Source organism: Rutidosis leptorrhynchoides, chromosome 10, assembly GCF_046630445.1.
Source record: "Rutidosis leptorrhynchoides isolate AG116_Rl617_1_P2 chromosome 10, CSIRO_AGI_Rlap_v1, whole genome shotgun sequence".
In the NCBI taxonomy this organism is placed as follows: Eukaryota; Viridiplantae; Streptophyta; class Magnoliopsida; order Asterales; family Asteraceae; genus Rutidosis; species Rutidosis leptorrhynchoides.
Genome location: NC_092342.1, coordinates 26,834,227 through 26,856,478, shown reverse-complemented (window position 1 = coordinate 26,856,478; position 22,252 = coordinate 26,834,227). Strand labels below are relative to the sequence as shown.

General features: G+C 30.7%; 1 protein-coding gene across 1 annotated transcript; it reads right to left on the bottom strand.

Annotated features, from left to right (window-relative positions):
* Window positions 1-7,385: 7,385 nt before the first annotated feature.
* On the bottom strand, window positions 7,386-10,699 carry LOC139871620 (RPM1-interacting protein 4). The gene is made up of 4 exons (XM_071859339.1): window positions 10,482-10,699; window positions 9,069-9,599; window positions 7,981-8,163; window positions 7,386-7,514 (listed from the first exon to the last, which is right to left on the bottom strand). Exons 1-4 carry the CDS (start codon window positions 10,485-10,487, stop codon window positions 7,494-7,496), a joined length of 741 nt encoding a protein of 246 aa, XP_071715440.1. The 5' UTR covers window positions 10,488-10,699; the 3' UTR covers window positions 7,386-7,493.
* Between the last annotated feature and the right edge of the window lie 11,553 nt (window positions 10,700-22,252).

The window sequence follows — 22,252 nt, the reverse complement described above, 5'->3', positions numbered from 1 at the left end:
TTATGAATGATAAGCAGGCAATTCCATAAGGATGATAAGCAGATGGTTTCCGACTAGAAATGATAAGCAAAACTTGTTGACATGTAGACACGGTCAAAGTCCAGACTCACTAATGTATCCTAACAACTATTAGTCAGACACACTAATGGGAGACCTGGTTCACTATGACCACCGCTCTGATACCATTCTGTCAAACCCCGTCCAAGTCCCCCTGGACGGAATCATCAATATCTGGTTCCATTGCGATGATCGACTCCAAATAAGGTCCTTAGTATGAGCTAATGCACTGCGGAAGACTTAATTCGTACCTGAGAATAAACATGCTTTAAAAAGTCAACATAAGGTTGGTGAGATATATAGGTTTGATGCTAGCAGCGTAATAACTATGGACCACAAGATTTCATATGTAAACATTTTAATAAAAACATTCTAAGTGGTTGAGCACTTGGTAACCATACTTAACATTTAATCACGTCGCATATTCCCTTTATTATGAAATCTTACTACACCGTACCAAGTGTAGTCACGAAACGAAGTACTGTGCAACCGTTGAATACTGGTCGTCCAGTCCGGTTGGGGTTGTCAGGCCCGATAGATCTATCAACAGGATTCGCGTTTACAATACCGCTGTAAATATTAGTTACCAAGCTACAGGGAAGTATGCCAGTGGTACAACTCAACGTAGAATATATTTTTCAGTTACTTGTGTCCATATCGTAAAACATAAAATACATGTATTCTCATCCCGAAATATTTAGAGTTTAAAAGTGGGACTATATACTCACCTAATGTATTTTGTAGTAAAAATACATATAACATCACAGAACACGTATAAGGTTGGCCTCTGATTCACGAACCTATATCATTTATGTATATATTAACACTCATGTTGTAATCGAACAAATATATATATATTAACACATGTAGTTACATGTTATTAGTGATATTAATGTCAAAATAATAATGATAGTAAAAATAATGATTTTAATGAAAATGATAAATTTTATAATAAAGATAATAATAATATTAAAAATGGTACTTTCTATGAGAACGATAGTTTTTACTACAAATGATACTAATGATAATAATAAGAATAATAATAACAATAATAATAATAATAATACTAGTTTTATTTATAATTATCCTTGATAATGAAAATCATTAGATTTTAATGATGATAATGATAATAATAATAGTTTTGGAAATAATAATTGTAGTAGTAATAACAATAATAATTATAATTAATAATATCCATTTTAGTACTAGTGATAATAAGAATAATATTAATAGTAATAATAGTTTCAACAAAACTACCTTAAAATGCTAAAAAGAGAATAGAGTGACCAAGCCGGGAGTCGAACCCATGACCTCCCGCTAACCCTCCATACGACCAACCATCTGAGCTGTTGCTCTTTTTCTGTTTAATGTCTATATCCAATTTTATTTAACCCGTCTTTTGCTTTTGGCCTAACTAATATGATAACAACAACCGGCCCAGCTTGATCTTCGGCCCAACACCTCTAATTCTGATAACGGCCCAAGCCCAGCTTTTATTGTAAAAAAAAATGTAATCGCCTTAGCAAAGTTTCGAACCCAGGACCACTCAGTTAAACGTAACCACTCCTAACCAATGATCCGTTGCTTCTTTTCTGTTTTAAAACCCGACATCAGTTTATCTAACCTAAACTATGTAACCTTCTTCCTCTTTATCCCTGTGATCGACCTGAGACAACCATGAACACCAAACTTATCAAACCTTTGATCCCCATCTCGAATGAAACATAAATCTTAGACATCGATCAATATTATCTATGTATTATTTCGATTCTAACAGCTTCCTTAAATCAATTAAATTGACTATCATAGTTTATTTTTCCAAGATTGAACCTAAAATCAAACTTTCAATCTAAAGGGTTTTAACCTATGATTTCTTCATGAAACATGCTTCCAATCACTACTATAATACTCGTGTATTATCAATTGAACCTAAAACATCTTAACATGTTCGAATTTGATCAATTAAGCTTCGGTTGTCTTGTTGAAATAATACGTTTAACTTCAAAATTTGAATTCAATATAAAAACTTAAGATTTGAAGCTCTGCAGAAAGTTTATATGCACGACTACTAACATCTTTGCATCGTTACTTTTTGAGTTTAATATCAAATTCGAAGTATTGGGAAAAAATAGAAGAAACAGAGGTGTCGTTGAATAAAAAAAATATATAACCTCTTATTCAAACACATATACACGTTTGATATATATATAAAAAAAAAATGAATTGCGAATTGTAAGGTCGATATTTTGATCAGGTATCACGGGCCAAATATTATGACAAAGACAGTTACCAAACTGATATTGATATATATATTCTAGGTTTTTTTTTTTTTTTAATTTATCTTTATATTTATTATTAATAATTTATAAATACATTAATTATAATTTTAGATTAAAAATATTTTTAGATAAATTTCCAAATTTTAATGAGATAAAAATTATACTCTTGATAAAAAAAAAAAATTAATAAATTTTTTTTTAAATGGTAAGCATTAAAGATGGTAATTTTAATAAGTCTTATATTACCAAATAATGATAATAATATTAATACTAATAATAATGTTATTGTTGATAATAATCATGATACTAGCAAAAGAAATAATAATAATGTAAATAATAATAGTATATCAGTTTATATAAATTTCCTTATTTATGAGTTACGTCTTTATAATAATATAACTGTTGATATTTTTATTAGAGGTAAAGAATAATATTACTATAGCAATTATATTTCAACTTGTAACAAATTTAATATATTAACTTTACATATTATAAACTTTGTAATGTTTACTATTATAATAATATATTTAATATTTAATATTCATAAATTATATATATATATATATATATATATATATATATATATATATATATATAATATCTACATATAGAATTCATATACATATATTTTTAAATTACAATATCTATAATTATGTTTTATCAAATTTTATTACATTGGTAATTATTTTAATTTTATAATGAAACAAATAGATTTAAAATATACATTTAAATAATTGTTCGTGAATCGTCAGGCTTGGTCAAAGGGTATCTAATTATCCAGATATAGATTTCAAACTTTCTAGACTTAACATTAGGGTTTTTGCTTATCGTGTCGGAATCATATAAAGATTAGAGTTCAAATTTGGTCGGAAATTTCCGGGTCGTTACAGAAACACCCTCATCTATTCCCGGTCCCGGAAACGTCAGATTCCGAGGAAGAAACAACGACTACTACGCCTACCTAAATTTCGGGACGAAATTTCTTTTAAGGTGTAGGTAATGTAACATCCCGCCTTTTTCCGTTTAACTATTTAAGTTCCGTTATATGTTTATAACACATCCCGTTAATATGCGTTGAATTATCTCGTTTAGGTAATTCCCGCACCCGGTTTAAAGTTGAGGGACCAAACTTGCCAAAGGTTGAAACATTTGACTAGGTCAAAGAGTCAACCCCTTTTCATCCATTCATTTCACCTCCTCTTCCTCTTTTTACTACTTTCAAATCCTCTCAACATTCAAACACAAATTCATCATCTAAATCCGGAATAAGGAGCTAGCAACAAAACAAAATACATATTCGTGATCCTCTCTTCATCCTCTTCGATTTGATACCAACTTCATCACTTTTGGGTAACATTTCTAAAACACTAAATTTCTTTAAATTCGTGTTCTTGACTTAAAAGTATGTTAATTAGTGTCTATGGCTCATTGTGATGTCGTGTATGTAATTTGTATGCTCGATTTGTTGTTTTTGGTGTAACTAGTTCATTATGAAAATTGCTTGCTAAATCCTTGATTTTGGATGATCAAATGTCGTTAGATTGTTAAAGTGCATGTTTTAAAAGTGTTACTAGCATCATTAGCTTCATGTTGATGTATAGGTTGATTAAAGAAACTTCATTAACATGATTATTGTTTTTGTGATGCTTGACTAGGGTTTGATAAACTTTATATGAACTTTGATGCACCAAATGCTATGAAATATTGTAGATAAGAGTTTGGTTGCAATGTGTGTTTGATTATCTTCGAAACCGCATATCATACATGTAAATTGGTTTCCCGAATCATGAAATGCGTTTTAGAACTTGAAACTTTGATTATGAATGTTTAATACGGTTTTTGGTTGTTGTAAGTGTTGGATTGCTTGATGAAATGTGTCTAGGTGTTTTCCTCGTCAATTTACCTTCCCGATGATATATGATACATGTTCTAAGTGTTTCCGGGTCATAAATTAGGTTAGTTTGATATTTGGTTCGTGCACTTAGGAAATACAGCAAACAGGGCCTGGAAACCGATCAGGACGCCGTCCAGATACTGGGGACGCCGTCCCACCTTTTGAACCTGGACGCCGTCTAGGATATCAGGACGCCGTCCCACCCTTCATTTTGGGACGCCGTCTAGCCATTTGGGACGCCGTCCCATTGTACTAAAACTGGCTGTTTGGGTTGTCATTTGACGAAAAATGTTTGGGATGTTCTAGACCTCCAATTCACTTGCAACTTGTTTTAACATGCTTATATATGAATAACTAGCATAGAAAATTTGTCCGAGACCCGACCCGAACATGTTGACTTTTCCGTTGACTTTGACCCGACCAAGTTTGACTTTTTGTCAAACTTAACCAAATACTTATGCAACCTTTCTAGCATGATTATTTACTTGTAACTTGCATGAAACTTGACTAGTTGATTCACATGTTAATATAATCGAGTCGTATTGAGCCATAGGACTAATTGAACATCTTTGACCCTTCGTGACTATCGTTATTGATACAACCTATTTGTTTAGGTCAAGATTAGCATTGTTCTTTGCACACGTTACTTGTCGAAGTACTTTTTGATTCGTGCATACAAGGTGAGATCATAGTCCCACTTTTACTCTTTTTGAACTTACTTTTGGGATGAGAAAACATAAACGTTCTTTTAAACTACGTGAACACAAGTACAGGGAAAACAAACATTCTACATACGAGTTTGAACACAAATCTTCAATTCGATTATCATTAGTTACATCAGATGGTGTAAGCGAGAACTTATGTTATATGGCCATATGGGTTTGACAAACCCTCACTTCGGACGGTTCGCTACCGTCTACGGGTGAAATATATTTTCGGGAAACAGTGTATGTTCTAACACTATTATTACGGGGTTCAACGGACGGAATGTTAAGCTTTGATAATTGAGTGCTCGTGAATATTAACTTTTAGAATGTACTATGACTTTATCGATGTTGCAAATCTTGTGGTTCAACTTACTTTTACTCACTTACTTATTTAAACCTATGATTTCACCAACGTTTTCGTTGACAGATTCTCTATGTTTTTCTCAGGTCCTTGAACTTAGGTGATATATGCTTCCGCTCATACTTTTTGATACTTGCATTGGATGTCGAGTATACTTGCATACGTGGAGCGTCTTTTTGACTATTTTTAATTGTGTCGCACGTGTTTCATACAAACTTTAAACATTGTTATGTACTTGTTATGGAAACTACTTTTGTAAACTTTGAAACATCCTTATTTATGAAATGAATGCGACATATTTTTCGGTCAAACTTCGTTATAAAGACTTACGACCATGTAATGGGACCATACGTAGATGACGCCGTCATTTGACGATTTGTCGGGGTCGCTACAGTTGGACTATCAACCTTTGGAATCGACTTGATGTTTTCACCTTTGAAATGAGCCTGTGTACATGAAACTGGATAAAAAGGCAAAATGTCGGATTTTAATAAGTACCAATACCTCTTGATAAAGAAAAAAGGGAAGCTATCGGGCCCCGAGATTATCGTTTCCATGGTCGTAAACCGCAATTTTTTCCATGGTCGTAAACCACGATTTTAACTTTCACCACAGTAAACAAATCTTCAAGCATATCCTTATCCCTAACTGATAAGGAGCAAGCATTACTGATAGGGCTAAAAACCACATTGTTTTCACCTAATTGAAATTCTGCTTGAACTAATCCAGCAAGGTGATTTTTTAATCACAGTGGGATTACTTACCCACTCACTGGTACACATTACACGTTGAAAAAATTGTGGCGCTTTTTATTTATTTATTTTATTTTATTTTATTTTATTTTATTTTTTTGAGGATAGTGAAATAGAACTTTGTGTTCATCGAGATTTCTCGGCAATATCCGTATCATTAAGTTCTATAATTATATTAGAATGATTGTGTTCTTGAGCATATCCATAATATGATTGTGTTCTCGCCTTAATGATAAAACTCTCGAGATTACGAGCAATATCCATATCATTAAGGCGAGAGAAGGTCATCATCTATCTCGACTTTTATATCATTAGGAGTATGTGAGATATCAGCCATTTTGGATTGGTCCGTAGCCACTGATTGCTTATGCCATGATTAAATGGCATTTTCAAAGATTTAAGTTTATTTAAAAACGTTGATGACGTGTCACCAATAGGCCTTATTTATCCATGTATAGGCACTTCCTCCTAACGGTAAATCAACCAACCCCGTCTAATCTACTCAATGAACGAATCGATGATAAATGTTTATACTTCTAGAAATGAAGCTATCAATCATCATTAATCAATCAAACAAATTACTATCCAATTAAAAACTTCGGGACTGAGGCGAATATTTTTCAATTCTGAGAAAATATAAAATTTAAAAAAAATATCAGAAAATAAACCCTCTGTCGATGACTTCTTTTGAAAGTGTTTGTACAATGTAGGACTTTCTAGTCAAACAAGACTTTTTTCTAAGCGTTTAATCGTTTCTAGAGCTTGAAAATAGTTTTTCAAAGTCGTACAACCTCCATTAGTTTATATTCTTCTAGATTGTCAATCAACGTGCTTAGGTCATCATGTGTAGTTATGAATCTTACTTTACAAGTATTGTTTTAATAGTCAAAAGTTGGCATCTTTAAAGAGGACTTTGTAGTTCTTTTTATGAAACCAAAAAACCTTTTTCTTAATTGTGATGACACAACCTATTGGTTTCCGAAATGCTAAAAACATTGGACCATAATTATCATATCGTAAATTTGTTTGTCCAAACATTTCCGAAAGCAGTTTCTTTGTCTACATCTAACATTTTCGTTTCGAAGAGTTAGGTAATGTTGTATCATAATTAATCATTAAACTATTTACGATATGTTCGATTAGTTATAATACTACTATACCTTTCCTGTGAAGTTAAGACGATAAATTGGCATCAATATTATGCATAGCCATTGCTAATTGTTATATGAAAGAATAAGGACTGGTCATGATACAACCAGATACATAAAGTCAAAGTCAATCATCAAATTGTCATGTTGTAAACCAGAATTGCAACAAAAAAACAAAAAAAACAAAATCACACATTACAAATATGGAAGAAAATGTATGCATATAATAAACTAACTCTGAATCTACAGAGCCCTTTACAGCAATTCACAAATCTTCAAAAATCTTCATATACATTTACCATGGAAAGCAAAAACACTGGTACCAAGAAACCAAAAATAATGAGTGTTTTTATCGTCAATAGAGGTATACAACAACAAAACCCAATACCACATGAGTGGTGTATGGGAGAAGTGAGAAGTTATATAGGTAGATATTCATTGTAAAATCATTTTGAAAAATAGCTTTTTAAAATGTGTTACAACAAGTAATATTCTTTTTCTTAAAAAAGTCTCTAGACTAATATAGGCACATGACCAAAGGGTCATTGGCCTGGCAGTATCGTGATTGCCTTTTCAACCAAGAGGTTGAGATTTCACGTCCTGTTAGGCTGTTCTAGACATATTTCGTGGATTATTATAAATATTTGTATAATGGGTGTGTGTTTGCCTTAAAAAAAAGGCACGTGAGTTATAAGTGGAACTTAAAGCCTGATAATACTCAAGTTGAAATGTGTTTAGTTTATATATATTTGATAATCTAGAAGATCAAAAACGGATCATACCTTGCTTTTGGGTTCTTGGTTACGTTGATTGTTGTAATTTGGTCTTGCATCTGAACCAGATACCATGGGTGATCCGGTTGCACGTTCCTCGCGTACCTTGTTGAAAATATGAGTATAGTTTTCAGCTGATGAAGGATTATTATCCCACTCCCCAAACCTAGGAACGGCGGCTCCTCTATCAGGCTGATCAGGGCACATTCGTAAGTGTTAGTATTAGGTGATGGTTAAAAATTAAAGGGAAAAGCAATTAAAAGATATTAGTAGCATCCACTCATATGTTGCACGAAATAGTTATATACTACTACTGTTTTGTACATTTTTGTTACGTTGAGTGTTTAGTGCTTACTTCAAAATATGAATTTATCAAATATCATTTTTCATAAAATGTAACAAGAAAACTATTTATATGCAGAATGCAGGTACAAGTGAAACAAATTTGTTTATTTAATAGAGAAACTGATTGTTACATTTAACTTTATAGCAAAGACATCATATTGTAAAACTGTTGTTGTTAACTTTTTGTTTACCCGAATACCTAGCGTTGACCTCAAAATTCAAAGTAACAATTTTTTTTCAAGGATCCATCTTTTTCTGTAAATTTATAAGTAAAAATTGGTATATGCATGTTGCAGGTAGTACAAATGAAACTCAACTTTTTTCAAAATCCAACTAACCAGTAAACTTTGACTTCTGAAGTCAAACTTACTAGATTTTGACTTCAAATTGCTTAATGAAATTGTTATTTAACTAAAAAACTGACTGTTGCATTCAGCTTAAATGCAAATACTCCATAATGGAAAAATTATTTCAAACTTGATATAGTACAATACATTCGTGAACTTATATTATTGGAATATTTAAAATTTATCTCAATAGTCAAACTGTATATCAAAAAACTTGTGGATTCATCTTCTCCATAACTATAAGTTAAAGTTCAGAACTCCATTTCTGTTCCAAACTAACATCTTACATTTGACTTCTATACTCAAACGAACTGGTAACTTCAACACATTATGAATTTCAATTAATAGAAGATTTTTATGATGTTAGTATTGACCATAAAAAAAGTTGTGGAACAAAAAGCTTACAGATTGAGCCGGTTTCATTCTTGATCTTCCAGGTGTACCATGGCTACTATCATAAGAATTCTTTCCTTCCCAAGCAGGAGACGCACTACCCTTCGGTGTAACCCTTCCCTGATAATGTGGATGAAGCGGTGACTTATCAAAACTATGGTCCGATCCCATACTATTCCGCCCCTGCCGCCCTGTCCCCGCCCCTTGACCGCCACGTTGATGGGCTGAGCCACTAGTTCTTCGGCCCGTGTTATCATTAGATGGTGCATACTCACTTTCTTCACGGCTTACTCGTCGGTCATGACTGGGTCGAACCGTCTGCCTACGAACAGGTTCTTCTGGTTCTGTGTAGGGTCTGGACTTTGGGACGGGTGCAGCTCGTGGTGGAGTTTTAATGTCGGCAAACATTTCGGGATTCTCTTGTGGGTCGTTTGGGTTGATCATTTTGCCACCAGTTTTACCTTTACGGGCCTTTTCAAAGTAAACTGTATAAGGAACGTTATCTTCACTTTCCCAGTTGCCGAATTTTGGTACAGTTGGACGCTGCAATGTAAAGTTAACCATGGTTAGTAACTTGGTATATGCAAGTGGACCCATAATGTAATATAACAACTAGTAAAGTTAGTCCATTTTTTGTATGTAACTTAATGACTAATTAAGGCAAAGGATGTGAACTTAAACTAATTGTCACTTTTAAATGGACATTATGTGACTCATATTACTGATTAATTACAGTAGAAGACTAATTATTGTAACATCAAGTAACAATAATCAGATTAAACACACATCCTGGTAGCTCTCTCAAATGCATAATGCATAATCACAAGTACTTAAACTAACATTGAAATGTAATATTTTCCTATTCACAGTAGGAGTATTGTAGGTCAAGATTTGACTATATTTATTGCTAGTTAGCCAAAACCTTTCTTCAAACATGTGTAATAATTTCGCATTTTTCCGTTCACATAAATCATACAGCAGCTCGATCATACACCATATCTTCTAAAACTATTGTAGTCAACAAAAGTCAACTCCAACAGTAACATCTGGATTTCCATATACATATAACAATCTAATCTAATTACCATTTCAAAGAAAATTCCTAATCATTAATATTAGCTTCAAACAATACTATCAATTATAAAAACTCTCCACAACAACAGTTTAACATCATCTCCAAGGCTCCAAGTCTCAGAACCAACACCAAAGTCAACAATTGACTTTTGTTGACCATATGAAATATTAAATACTTAAAAAAAAAAAAAAACTTAGATCAATTATCGCCAGGAAAGGTACAAGATTCAACATTATCATCATAAATAATAAACACAATTCAAAACCATTTTATAGAACCAGTCAAAACTGAGCATAAAAAACGCAATTAACAATTATATAAACATAAATTATAAATTAAGGAAACATTACCGCCATTAAGATTCGGAAACTGCAGAATCACAATAACTTATTCGGCAATTGAGAATGAAAACTAATGAATACAGGTCCTAAATTTTGATTTAGTAATTGGACAACGGCAACTCGTGAGTTCTTTAAAACTCAATTAGGGCAGATATATACAAAGAGAGAAATATAAACTTGTATATATGCAGCGAAGATAAAATATATATGGAATGGAATGGAATGAAGAATGAAAGAAACTGTCAATAAGGAAGAAATGGAGTGGTTTATCAACCGTTGACTGGCGCCACCGGTCATCTTTGACCAGTATTTTTCAAGCGCGATATTATTACTCCGTACATTTGTTACATTTGTTACCCTAAATGTTTATACGTAGTATTTTTTATTATTATTTTTTCAGAATTTATTTATATTTAATGGATACGAATAAATAAAAATAAATATAAAAAGTAAAATTTATTTTATTTACACTCCGTAAGGGTTATGATTAATTATGCTCTATATAATTTCCGCAAGAAAGATTAGTGATTAAGGCCCTGAGTCAACCAAAGAGCCAATGGTTTGACGGTATCGAGGTCACCCTTACAACCTTGAGGTTGAGAGTTCGAGTCCTGCTTAAGACATTTCGTGGTGTATATATTCGTGTTAGTATTAGATGGGTGTGTGAATTTGCCTTTAAAAAATGCCTTGAGCCAAGAGGTCTTAGGTTTAAAACATGTCCAAAACGAACAATCCTGCTAAATTGCGTATATTGGAGCAAGATTGTAAAAGACGCGAGACAGGTCGAAACGGTCGGGACTTTGGAGCGTCGCAACAGTCAATACGGGGTTGAGACGGGATCAAGAGGGGTGTTGACCAATGTTACCATCCTCTTAGCTAAGTAGCAAGTAGTAAGATAGATAGAGTAGTACTTTTACACAGGGGTAGCGTTCCTTGTCGTCAAAGAAAAATGAGAATTGATAAAGTTTAGCAGAAGCAAAGAAGTCAAATCAATGCAGCTTTCGTGCCTAGCCTAAAGATCACATTCTCTTGCAGCTGGAGCTCGCAAAAATGTGTGATCTCTATCCCAACGATGAATGGGAATTGACAAAAATCATCCGAGATAAATTCTTTCAAGGACAACCAAAAGATTGGGAAAATCTTCCTTGGAAGATCTCCAAAGGATGCTTAATGCTTTAAACCGAAAAGGAAAATCCTTGAATTGTGACTTTTCAAATAAATTTCAAACGTAAACATTTCAAATATAAATATTTCAAGTTAAAAGCAAATAAACATAAATTTCAACGAATGTTGTAAAAGCCTCGACCGCCTTTTTTTTATAGCTTTTTGACCGTTTTTTACTGTTGTTGACCGTTGTTTAATCGTTGACCGTCTTTTTACCCGTTTTTAGATCCGTTGCAAGGGTACACTGGGAATACATTGTGACGTCCATTGCGACGACCATCTCGACTGTTTTTACAACACTACATAGAAGCATGAGATCAGATTACTCGCCTAAACATAATGAAAATGTTTTACCCCTTTTATAATTTTTCATCCATATACACCTAATTACCTATTATACCATTAATTGTACTTAGAATAATAATATAAGTTCAACTCCTTACACTAATATAGGAGTATAATTGTGAGTTTATAAGACAAATGTGTACATGGATTAAAAACTAGTGAGTGAGGATCACCTCCCATTTGATAAATTCACTTATAGTATTATGTATTTATAACTTCCACTGTACAAGCAGATAATGTAAAGGGAAATTGACAAATATACATTTTTTTTAAAAGTGTATAATAAAAAAACACTTTTTACAAAAAAAAAAAAAAAAATTGGCAAAATACCACATTCGGTCGACCATGATTTTGGTCGACCACCTTTTAACTTAGTCGACCACCTCATTTTTCATGGGTGTCGACCAGGCTTACAAGGTAGTAGACCAAAGTTCGGTCGCCACCTTCAAAAATGAGTTTTAGTCAACCACCTTGAAAAATGAGTTTTTACAGGGTAGTCGACCAGGCCTACATGGTAGTCGATCAAAGTTTGGTCGACCACCTTGGAAAATGAGGTTTTACATGGTAGTCGACCAGGACTACATGGTAGTCGACAAAAGTTTGGTCGACCACCTTGAAAAATGAGCTTTTACATGGTAGTCAATCAGGCCTACATTGTGATGACCCGGGAATTTCCGACTAAATTTAAACTTAAATCTTATTTGATTTCGACAAGATAAGCAAAGACTATTAAATTGAATTTTCAAAGTTTTGAACTATTTTATGAAATCATTTGACCTTTGACTGTTCCCGACGGTTCACGAACTATTGTGTGTAAATAGATATGTAAATATATGTGATTTCTATACATATTTAATGATATATGTATATTGTAATATATATAAATATTAAGGGTTATATATATGTTATTATATATATATGTCATAATTAATAATAGGTAATATTAAGTTTGATTACTGGTTAAAAATAAAATTTAATATAATTGTTATAATTACTTTATATATTTTTGTAATATCAACATTAATATTAGTATTATTAATCCTATTATTATTATTAGTGTTATAATCAAAATTCTAATAATTGTAAGGTAAGTTTATTAAAAAATATAAGTATGATTAAAATTATGATCTATTTATGATTTAAATATTAGTATTAATTAAAAAAAATATCATTTATTATTATCATTATTATCATCATCCTTAATAATGTTATTATATTTATTACTATTAGATTACAGTTATTTTTATTATTATTACTGTTATATTATTATAAAGTTCTATTATTATTAATTACAATATTTAGATTATCATTATTATTGTTAAATAATAGGATTAATTAATATATATAAATATAAATAAATGATAAAACAGATACGTAGTACTCTTATATCATTATCAGATTTTATTTGTTTCCTATCTCTCTGTATACTCGTGATACCACAGGTCGACTGTTTTGAAGACTTTGATCAATTATCACTTTAACTCAATCATATAACTGCACCTATAATCCTCTTTTATTAACTGAAAAATTCATCAGGTTCTTCATATATATTTTTTCTTAAACGGAACCCATTTAACCATCAAACTGATTTGGAACAAATTGAAGAAATGTAAAAGTGCATATATCTCGCAATTCATCTAGTGAACATGTATGAGAAATCTCGTATCTCAGTTTGCTAATTCATGAATGAATTTCTGAGTCAAAGTTAATCTTTATGAAAGTCAAACTTCTGTTCATAGAGAAATTGGAACTTGTTTGTAAGTTTTAGTTCGAATTGATAATTTCTATAGATTATAGAAGAGATTTGAAACACATTTTGTATTATAACATTTGTACAAAATGCTCTCTTTTGTGAAATCAATATTTTTTTTATGGTATTCTGCGAACAGCAGGAACCTGTTTTTTATATATATATATATATATATTTTTTCTCTTTTCGTTTTCAAATAATTTCAAACCCTTTATTTAACTCGTTTCTGTTTAATTCATAAATCCTAAAATCAATTTCAAAACTTTGTTATGAACGTATAAAGTCCTGGGTCGATTCAGTTTATTCGAAGGAGAAGAAGAATAGAAAATAAAATAGAAACAGTTTATAAATATAAAAGATGGGTTTAATTGCTAAGAAACACAAATGGTTGAATGGATTGGTGTGTTACCGGTAACCGAGAGGTCTCGGGTTCGAGTCCAAGCATGGACTGATTTTTTTGAGACTCGCTTCATTTGAGGTAGTTTCCAATTTATTGACTTCTACAATTATGATTATTATTGTTATTAATTATTATTGTTATTATTATTATTATTGTAAACATTAGAAATTTTTACTAAGATTAATATTATAGTTATCACTAATAAAAATATTAGTTATCATATATTATTATTAATAACTAAAAAATAAAAATATTAAAAACTACAAATTATTATAATTCCTGATATTAATTATTATCGTTATCATCAAAACTAATAAAGTAGTAATTATCATTATTATGATTTTAGCTACAATTATTGTTATTATTATTATTATTACTAAGTTTATTTATTATCACTATGATGATGCAAAGTAAATTTTATTATCATTGGTATTAAAAACGGTTAGGAATTACTATTGTTATTAACAAAAGTATTATTATAAAGAATACCATTAGTAATAAGATTGTTATAAATATTATTATTATTATTAGGTATTATGTACTAATATTTAAAAATTATTATTTTTCACCACCATTATTACTAGATTATTCCTTTTACTACTGTTATTGTCATTATGAAATTTATAATTAAAAACTATTATCAATATTATTATTAACAAAATTATTAACTTTAATATCTTATTTAGTAATATTAAGTATTATAGTTATTATCATTTTTACCATTATTAATATTATATTAGTTACTATCCTTTAACAAACAAACGATATATATATTTAATTCATATAACATAACGAAAACTAGTATTGTTATATAACAAAATGAATAAATGAAACATATAAATAGGATTAATATAAAAAGGATGTAACTAATAAAATTATATACATATATGTTCGATTACAACTATGTATATTAATGGAAATACAATTAATATAGGTTCGTGAATCCGAGGCCAACCCTATACTTGTTCAATGTCGTTATATGTATTTTTACTACAAAATACATTAGGTGAGTTTTCATTACTCCCTTTTTAAATGCTTTTGCAATATATATTTTTGGGACTGAGAATACATGCGCTTTTATAAATGCTTTACGAAATAGACACAAGTAATCGAAACTACATTCTATGGTTGAATGATCGAAGACGAATATGCCCCTTTTTGCTTGGTAGCCTAAGAATTAGTAAACCAGTCTACTAATTGACGCGAATCCTAAAGATAGATCTATTGGGCCTAACAAACCCCATCCAAAGTACCGGATGCTTTAGTACTTCGAAATTTATATCATATCCGAAGGGTGTCCCGGAATGATGGGGATATTCTTATATATGCATCTTGTTAATGTCGGTTACCAGGTGTTCACCATATGAATGATTTTTATCTCTATGTATGGGATGTGTATTGAAAAATGAAATCTTGTGGTCTATTATTATGATTTGATATATATAGGTTAAACCTATAACTCACCAACATTTTTGTTGACGTTTTAAGCATGTTTATTCTCAGGTGATTATTAAGAGCTTCCGCTGTCACATACTTAAATAAGGACGAGATTTGGAGTCCATGCTTATATGATATTGTGTAAAAACTGCATTCAAGAAACTTATTTTGTTGTAACATATTTGTATTGTAAACCATTATGTAATGGTCGTGTGTAAACAGGATATTTTAGATTATCATTATTTGATAATCTACGTAAAGCTTTTTAAACCTTTATTGATGAAATAAAGGTTATGGTTTGTTTTAAAATGAATGCAGTCTTTGAAAAACGTCTCATATAGAGGTCAAAACCTCGCAACGAAATCAATTAATATGGAACGTTTTTAATCAATAAGAACGGGACATTTCATACATGATAGTCGATCAAAGTTTGGTCAACCACCTTGAAAAATGTGTTTTTACATGGTAGTCGACCAGGACTACATGATAATCGACCAAAGTTTTGTCGACTACTTTGAAAACGAGTTTTTACATGGTAGTCGACCAAAGTTTGGTCGACTACCTTGAAAAATGAGGTGGTCAACCAGGTTAAAGGTGGTCGACCAAAATCATGGTTGACTGAATGTGGTATTTTGCCAACTTTTTTTGTAAAAAGTGTATTTTTTAAATTATTTTTATTTAAAAATGTATTTTTGTCAATTTCCCTAATGTAAAATAAAGTAGATTCATAAAAAAAAAAACTAAGTAGATTTATCATCTCCTATTCATAATTAATCTCAATACATGAAGATAATTTTAATGTAACAATTACTTTTTCTTTATAAAAACAAAATGTAACAATTACTTTTAATTTGATATGTAGAATAACAATAGCAAGTAAATATTAATGTTTTTCGAGTTTTCGCTCAAACGCGCGTGTGTGCGTGATAAATGAGTGTATTCGTTGTTTTTATTTTGAAGAAAAATTTTATACTTAAATTGATAATATCTTCATTAAAGCTGAAATGCCCCGTCCTAATCCATCTGGACGAATACATTACATTGATTACATCACGAGGTACTTGACCTCTATATGATACATTTTACAAACATTGCATTCGTTTTTAAAAGACAAACTTTCATTTCATCGAAAGTTGACGGCATGCATACCATTTCATAATACATCCAACTATAATTGACTTAATAATAATCTTGATGAACTCGACGACTCGAATGCAACGTCTTTTGAAATATGTCATGAATGACTCCAAGTAATATCTCTAATACGAGCAAATGCACAGCGGAAAATTTCTTTCATACCTGAGAATAAACATGCTTAAAAGTGTCAACCAAAAGGTTGTTGAGTTCATTAGTTTATCATAATCGATCATTTCCATAATTTCAATAGACCACAAGATTTCATTTTTCCTAAATAACATTACACTCGCAAGTGTATAAAAATCATTCGTATGATGAACACCTGGTAACCGACATTAACATAATGCATATAGAATATCCCCCGCATACTCGCAAGTATGCCATAAATATTGGCAATCGCAATCATCATTTAAATCGAAGTACTAAAGTATTCCAAATTCCAGAATGGGGTTTGTTAGGCCCATAGATATATCTTTAGGATTCGCGTCAATTAGGGGTCATTTCCCTAATTCTTAGGCTACCAGACTTGAAGAGGTGATATTCGGTTTAATAATCCAACCATAGAATGTAGTTTTAAGTACTTGTGTCTATTTCGTCAAACATTTATAAAAGTAGCGCATGTATTCTCAGTCCCAAAAATATATATTGCAAAAGTATTTAAAAAGGGAGCAAATGAAACTCACAATACTGTATTTTGTAGTAAAAATACATATGACGATACTGAACAATGCAGGGTTGGCCTCGGATTCACGAACCTATATCATTTGTTTATTTATTAAAACATATAATGGAGTCACATAAATTCTTTTATTAGTATATATTATTTATATGTTTTTAGTTATATAGAGTTTATACCAAATTCCATTAAATACTTATATTATATCTTAAATTATATTATATATATACTTGTGTTGTATATGTATTTAGAATGATTAATATCTATGTATTTAGTTATCTTAATATATCTGTATATATATGCTTAATAAAAAAAATCCTAGTTTGTTACATATAAGTATTTATATAAATAATGTTAATATGTTTGATATATAGGTATATAAATTATTAATATAATTATATGTAATAAGTATATTTTAGGTACAAAATATTTATCTGTAAAAAAAAGTAATAATTTGGATAATAATGATTTACTAATAATAATAACTTCCTTAATAATGATAATGATAATAATAATAACGATTTTGTTAAAAATGATACTTATGTTAATAATAATAATAATAATAATAATAATAATAATAATAATAATACTAATAATTACAACAATGATATTAATACTAATATTAGTAAAAATAATAATAACTTGTATTATTTTTATAATAACTGATGTTATGAGAGGTGTATATGAAATAGCTTATATTTTACTAGGAAAAACTATTAAATACGATACAATTTTACACAAGATATTTATTTATTTATAGAATGGATATACTTAAACCTTGCTACAACACTTATAGGCATTGTACCTAATCGTACAGTAGTGTAGTTTTTAGTAAGTCTGGTTCGTTCCACAGGGAAATCTTTTAAACAAAGCTTAACGCTATATTAGTTTTACTTTATAAAAATACAAATATATATATAAGTAATATTATTAATATAAAGGGGGGTTTTTACCGTTTAATGACCGGTTTGTCGATTTTAAAACTTTAGTCGCAGTTAAAACCTAATGTAAAATATTAAAAATAAATACAACTTAATTTAAAGCATAAAGTAAATAATGATAATGAAATTGCGATAAATAAAATTGCGATAATTAAAATTGCGATAATTAAAAAGTGCGATAATTAGAAGTGCAATTAATTATGAAAATAAAGGAATTATGCTTATTTAAACTTCCGTAATCATGATGTTTGACGTGTTGATTTTTAGTTTATTCCCATGGGTTAATTGTCCTTTGTCCTGGATTATTTAATATGTCCGTCTGGTTTTTGTCCATAACAGTCCATCAGTCATAAATATAAAGTGCGAGTGTCCTCGTCAAATTATCCTTATACCCGAAGTCAAATATTCCAACTAATTGGGGACTTAAACTGCAACAAGGTTTTGATACTTTGTTAAATAATTACACCAGGATATCGACTGCGTGTAACCCAAGGTTTTAATATTTTGTTAACAATTATGCCAAGTGTCCTTGTACATAATTTCACCCTTGTTTTAATAAGTCTATTAACTATTAATCCATTCCCGTGTCCGGTTAAATGAACGATTATTCGTACATATAAATACCCCGCCCATCGTGTCCGATCGAGTGTATATGGTTATTTATAGGTATGTCTAATTGTAAATCTTTATATTAAAATTAACAAACTATCATTTGGTTAAACAAATATAAAGCCCATTAATAGCCCATAGTCTAATTTCCACAAGTGTCGTTCTTTTGTCCAAACCCCAATTATGGTACAAAGCCCAATTACCCAATTTTAGTATTTAGCCCAACATCATGATTACTTCGCTTTAAATAAGCATAATAATAACTTAGCTACGAGACATTAAATTAAAAAGGTTGAACATAACTTACAATGATTAAAAATAGCGTACCGTTACACGGACAGAATTTCGACTTACACCCTTACAATATTCGCTAACATACCCTTATTATTAGAAATTAAAATTAAAATTAAAATTAAAATATATATATATATATATATATATATATATATATATATATATATATATATATATATATATATATATATATATATATATATATATATATATCTTACGTATGAATGAAGAAAAAAAAAGATGTGTTAAATGATGCACCAAAGCTCGATTTTTATAGGCATGTGGGCTGGAAAAGTTAGCCATGCGATCGCATGGGATTTCTTCCTCCAGGCCATGTGATCGCATGGCCGTCGGTGACAGCTCAAAGTTCCTTGTTTTCTTATTTGTCGACGTTTTAATTAAATAAATATAATATATAAATAATTATAAGAATTATTTAAATATTATATTATATTTATGTGCATAGTTGACTTGTAATTTTTAGTCCGTTGCGTCGAGCGTTGAGAGTTGACTATGGTCCCGGTTCCGGATTTTTGAACGTCCTTGCGTATAATTTAATATCTTATACTTTGTGTTTCGCGTCTTGTACTCTTGTAATTTTGAGACGTTTCTTATCAATAATTGGAACCTCTTTGATTGTATTTTGTACTTTTAAGCTTTTTGGTCGTTTGCGTCTTCAATTCGTCGAATCTGTCTTTTGTCTTCACCTTTTATTATTTAAACGAATATTACTTGTAAATAGAACAATTGCAACTAAAAGCTTGTCTTTCTTGAGGGATAATGCTATGAAATATATGTTTGTTTTTAGCATTATCAAATATTCCCACACTTGAGCGTTGTTTGTCCTCAAGCAATATAGTCTTGAAATATACTAGAATCACTTCTTTATTCTTCACACTTTGTACATCAGTGATTTCTATACGACGGTATAAACAATGGTAGTAACGATGTGGTTTACAGTCCCACATGACTATAAAATTTAGATCCATTAGGGAAATTGGATCTTTATGAAAACATTTGATCTTTTTGAAAATTAAATCTAGCTTTTACCCTAGATAAGTTTTCCGGGATAACCCTTCACCGGTGTTTGCAAATTGTTTTTGTGGGTTTGGTGGGTTTTAGATTTGAAAATTTTAGTTCAAAACTTGCGATTTTGTGTCACCCACTTGCTAACCTTGTATTGGGAAAGCAACACGTCCAGTATACTTGTTCCGTATATTACCTTTCGGTAAACTACCGTCCGGTTGTAAAGGAAAGCGTTGAACAAGCAACTATTAAGGCAATGTCCCCTGACATGCTTTTAATTATGGTCTATAACGTGTCGGATGCAATTACTATCCTTTGTAGGAGCAATAGTAAAGCTCACCCTTATAATTTTTCGGTCTGGCACAAGGTCCTGTCTTTGACCATGCTATGCAACCACCGTTCTTACGGTTGACACCCGATTTGGTTCAGGTGACCTAATGAATTTCAGGTGAATTCCTAGGATTTTACGTTCAATGGTAATGAACGCATTGAAAAATGGGTTTTCAGAAAACAAATCGGTTTGAAATTTTGATCAAAATATTTTCTCGTTCAAGCTCGAGTTTAGATATCATTGAATTCCATGAGTTTGTAATTCTCAATCTTTAAGGTCAATCTCAAGGATTGAGTAATATCAGTCTTAAAAGCTGATTTTTGATCTTTAAAGGAGATTATCCTTTCTGGGGATCTGATTCATTAGTCTTATCCAGCTAACTTGTACGGCGTCCTCCCCATTTTACAAGACAGATCCTCTCATGGTTAGGATAAGTCTGACCACTTGGCGACCCTGTTTGATGCTGAGGTCCGTGGATTTCCTACTGATTTTAGAGATGACTTTTCTAGATTTTTCGTCAACCTACAGCTGGTCTGGACGACAACTTCATGACCTAAATCAAGAAGCGCGTTTCTTTTTCGGAAGACTTTACTTCCTTTTAATGATGGAATTGATTCATCATGTAGATCCATCTTTCTTTCAAATATATTACAGTAAACCGGGTAAAACTGTTTAGTTTAGTCCAAAGCAAAAGTATCTTCAATTATTTGTTACAAAAATATGTGATATATGTTTAAAATAACTTGGTAAATTTTCCCACACTTGGCTTTTATTTTCTTTTATTTGCCTTTTTATTGTTCTCTATTCCATTTTAAATGAATTCTAACATTTTGGTTTGTTTCTCAATTTATGTCCTTTCCAAGGTAACAATAATTTCGGTGTTAACACCTAGTTTTATCGTTCATAAATATATATAAACATGATTTTGAGTTCATTTAATTGAAAATTTTAAAAAATTTTACTAGAAATTGGTAGTCAGTATATAAGACTAGGACTGTTCTTTGTTATCAGAGAGCACTAGATTCTAATACAACTACTGCTTTACTAGTATTTTTAATGGTAACCAAGTGTATAAGTTAAAAATTTTAAAAATCCGAAAGAATTTAAACCCTTCCCACACTTAAGATCTTGCAATGCCCTCATTTGCAAGAAATCAGTAACAATTTAAATTTTTGAGGATGATTAGCGTAGAAAAATAATTAAATTTTACCAAAGTTTTCAAACATATTGACGTTTGTTTGCTGAATGATAAATGGTGCACATCATTTGTTCATTCCATCTTGTTATTACATCACATTTATTTTTCATCTTGTCGTCAAAATTACTAGCTTTTGCTGAGCTTAATGTCAGTCTTTGAAAATGCGCTGTTTTACCCTGTTTTGTACAATCGACAATATACATACATACAAATATAAACATGCATGGCAATTTGAAATGGGACTTAATATCCCACTTTCAAATCCTAAATGTGAAATATTAGTACACAATAATAATAAAAATGATAAAAATTACATAAATATATCCAATAACATAAGTTTAAACATGAATAAGTAAAAAGATAAAAACATAAAAATTATAAAAATAACTAATGGAACCAAATCAGTCTGGATAGGGGTTCCGTTTATCTCGTCAGGTGGGTTCCATTGTTGGTTATAGGTGTTCTGATAGGC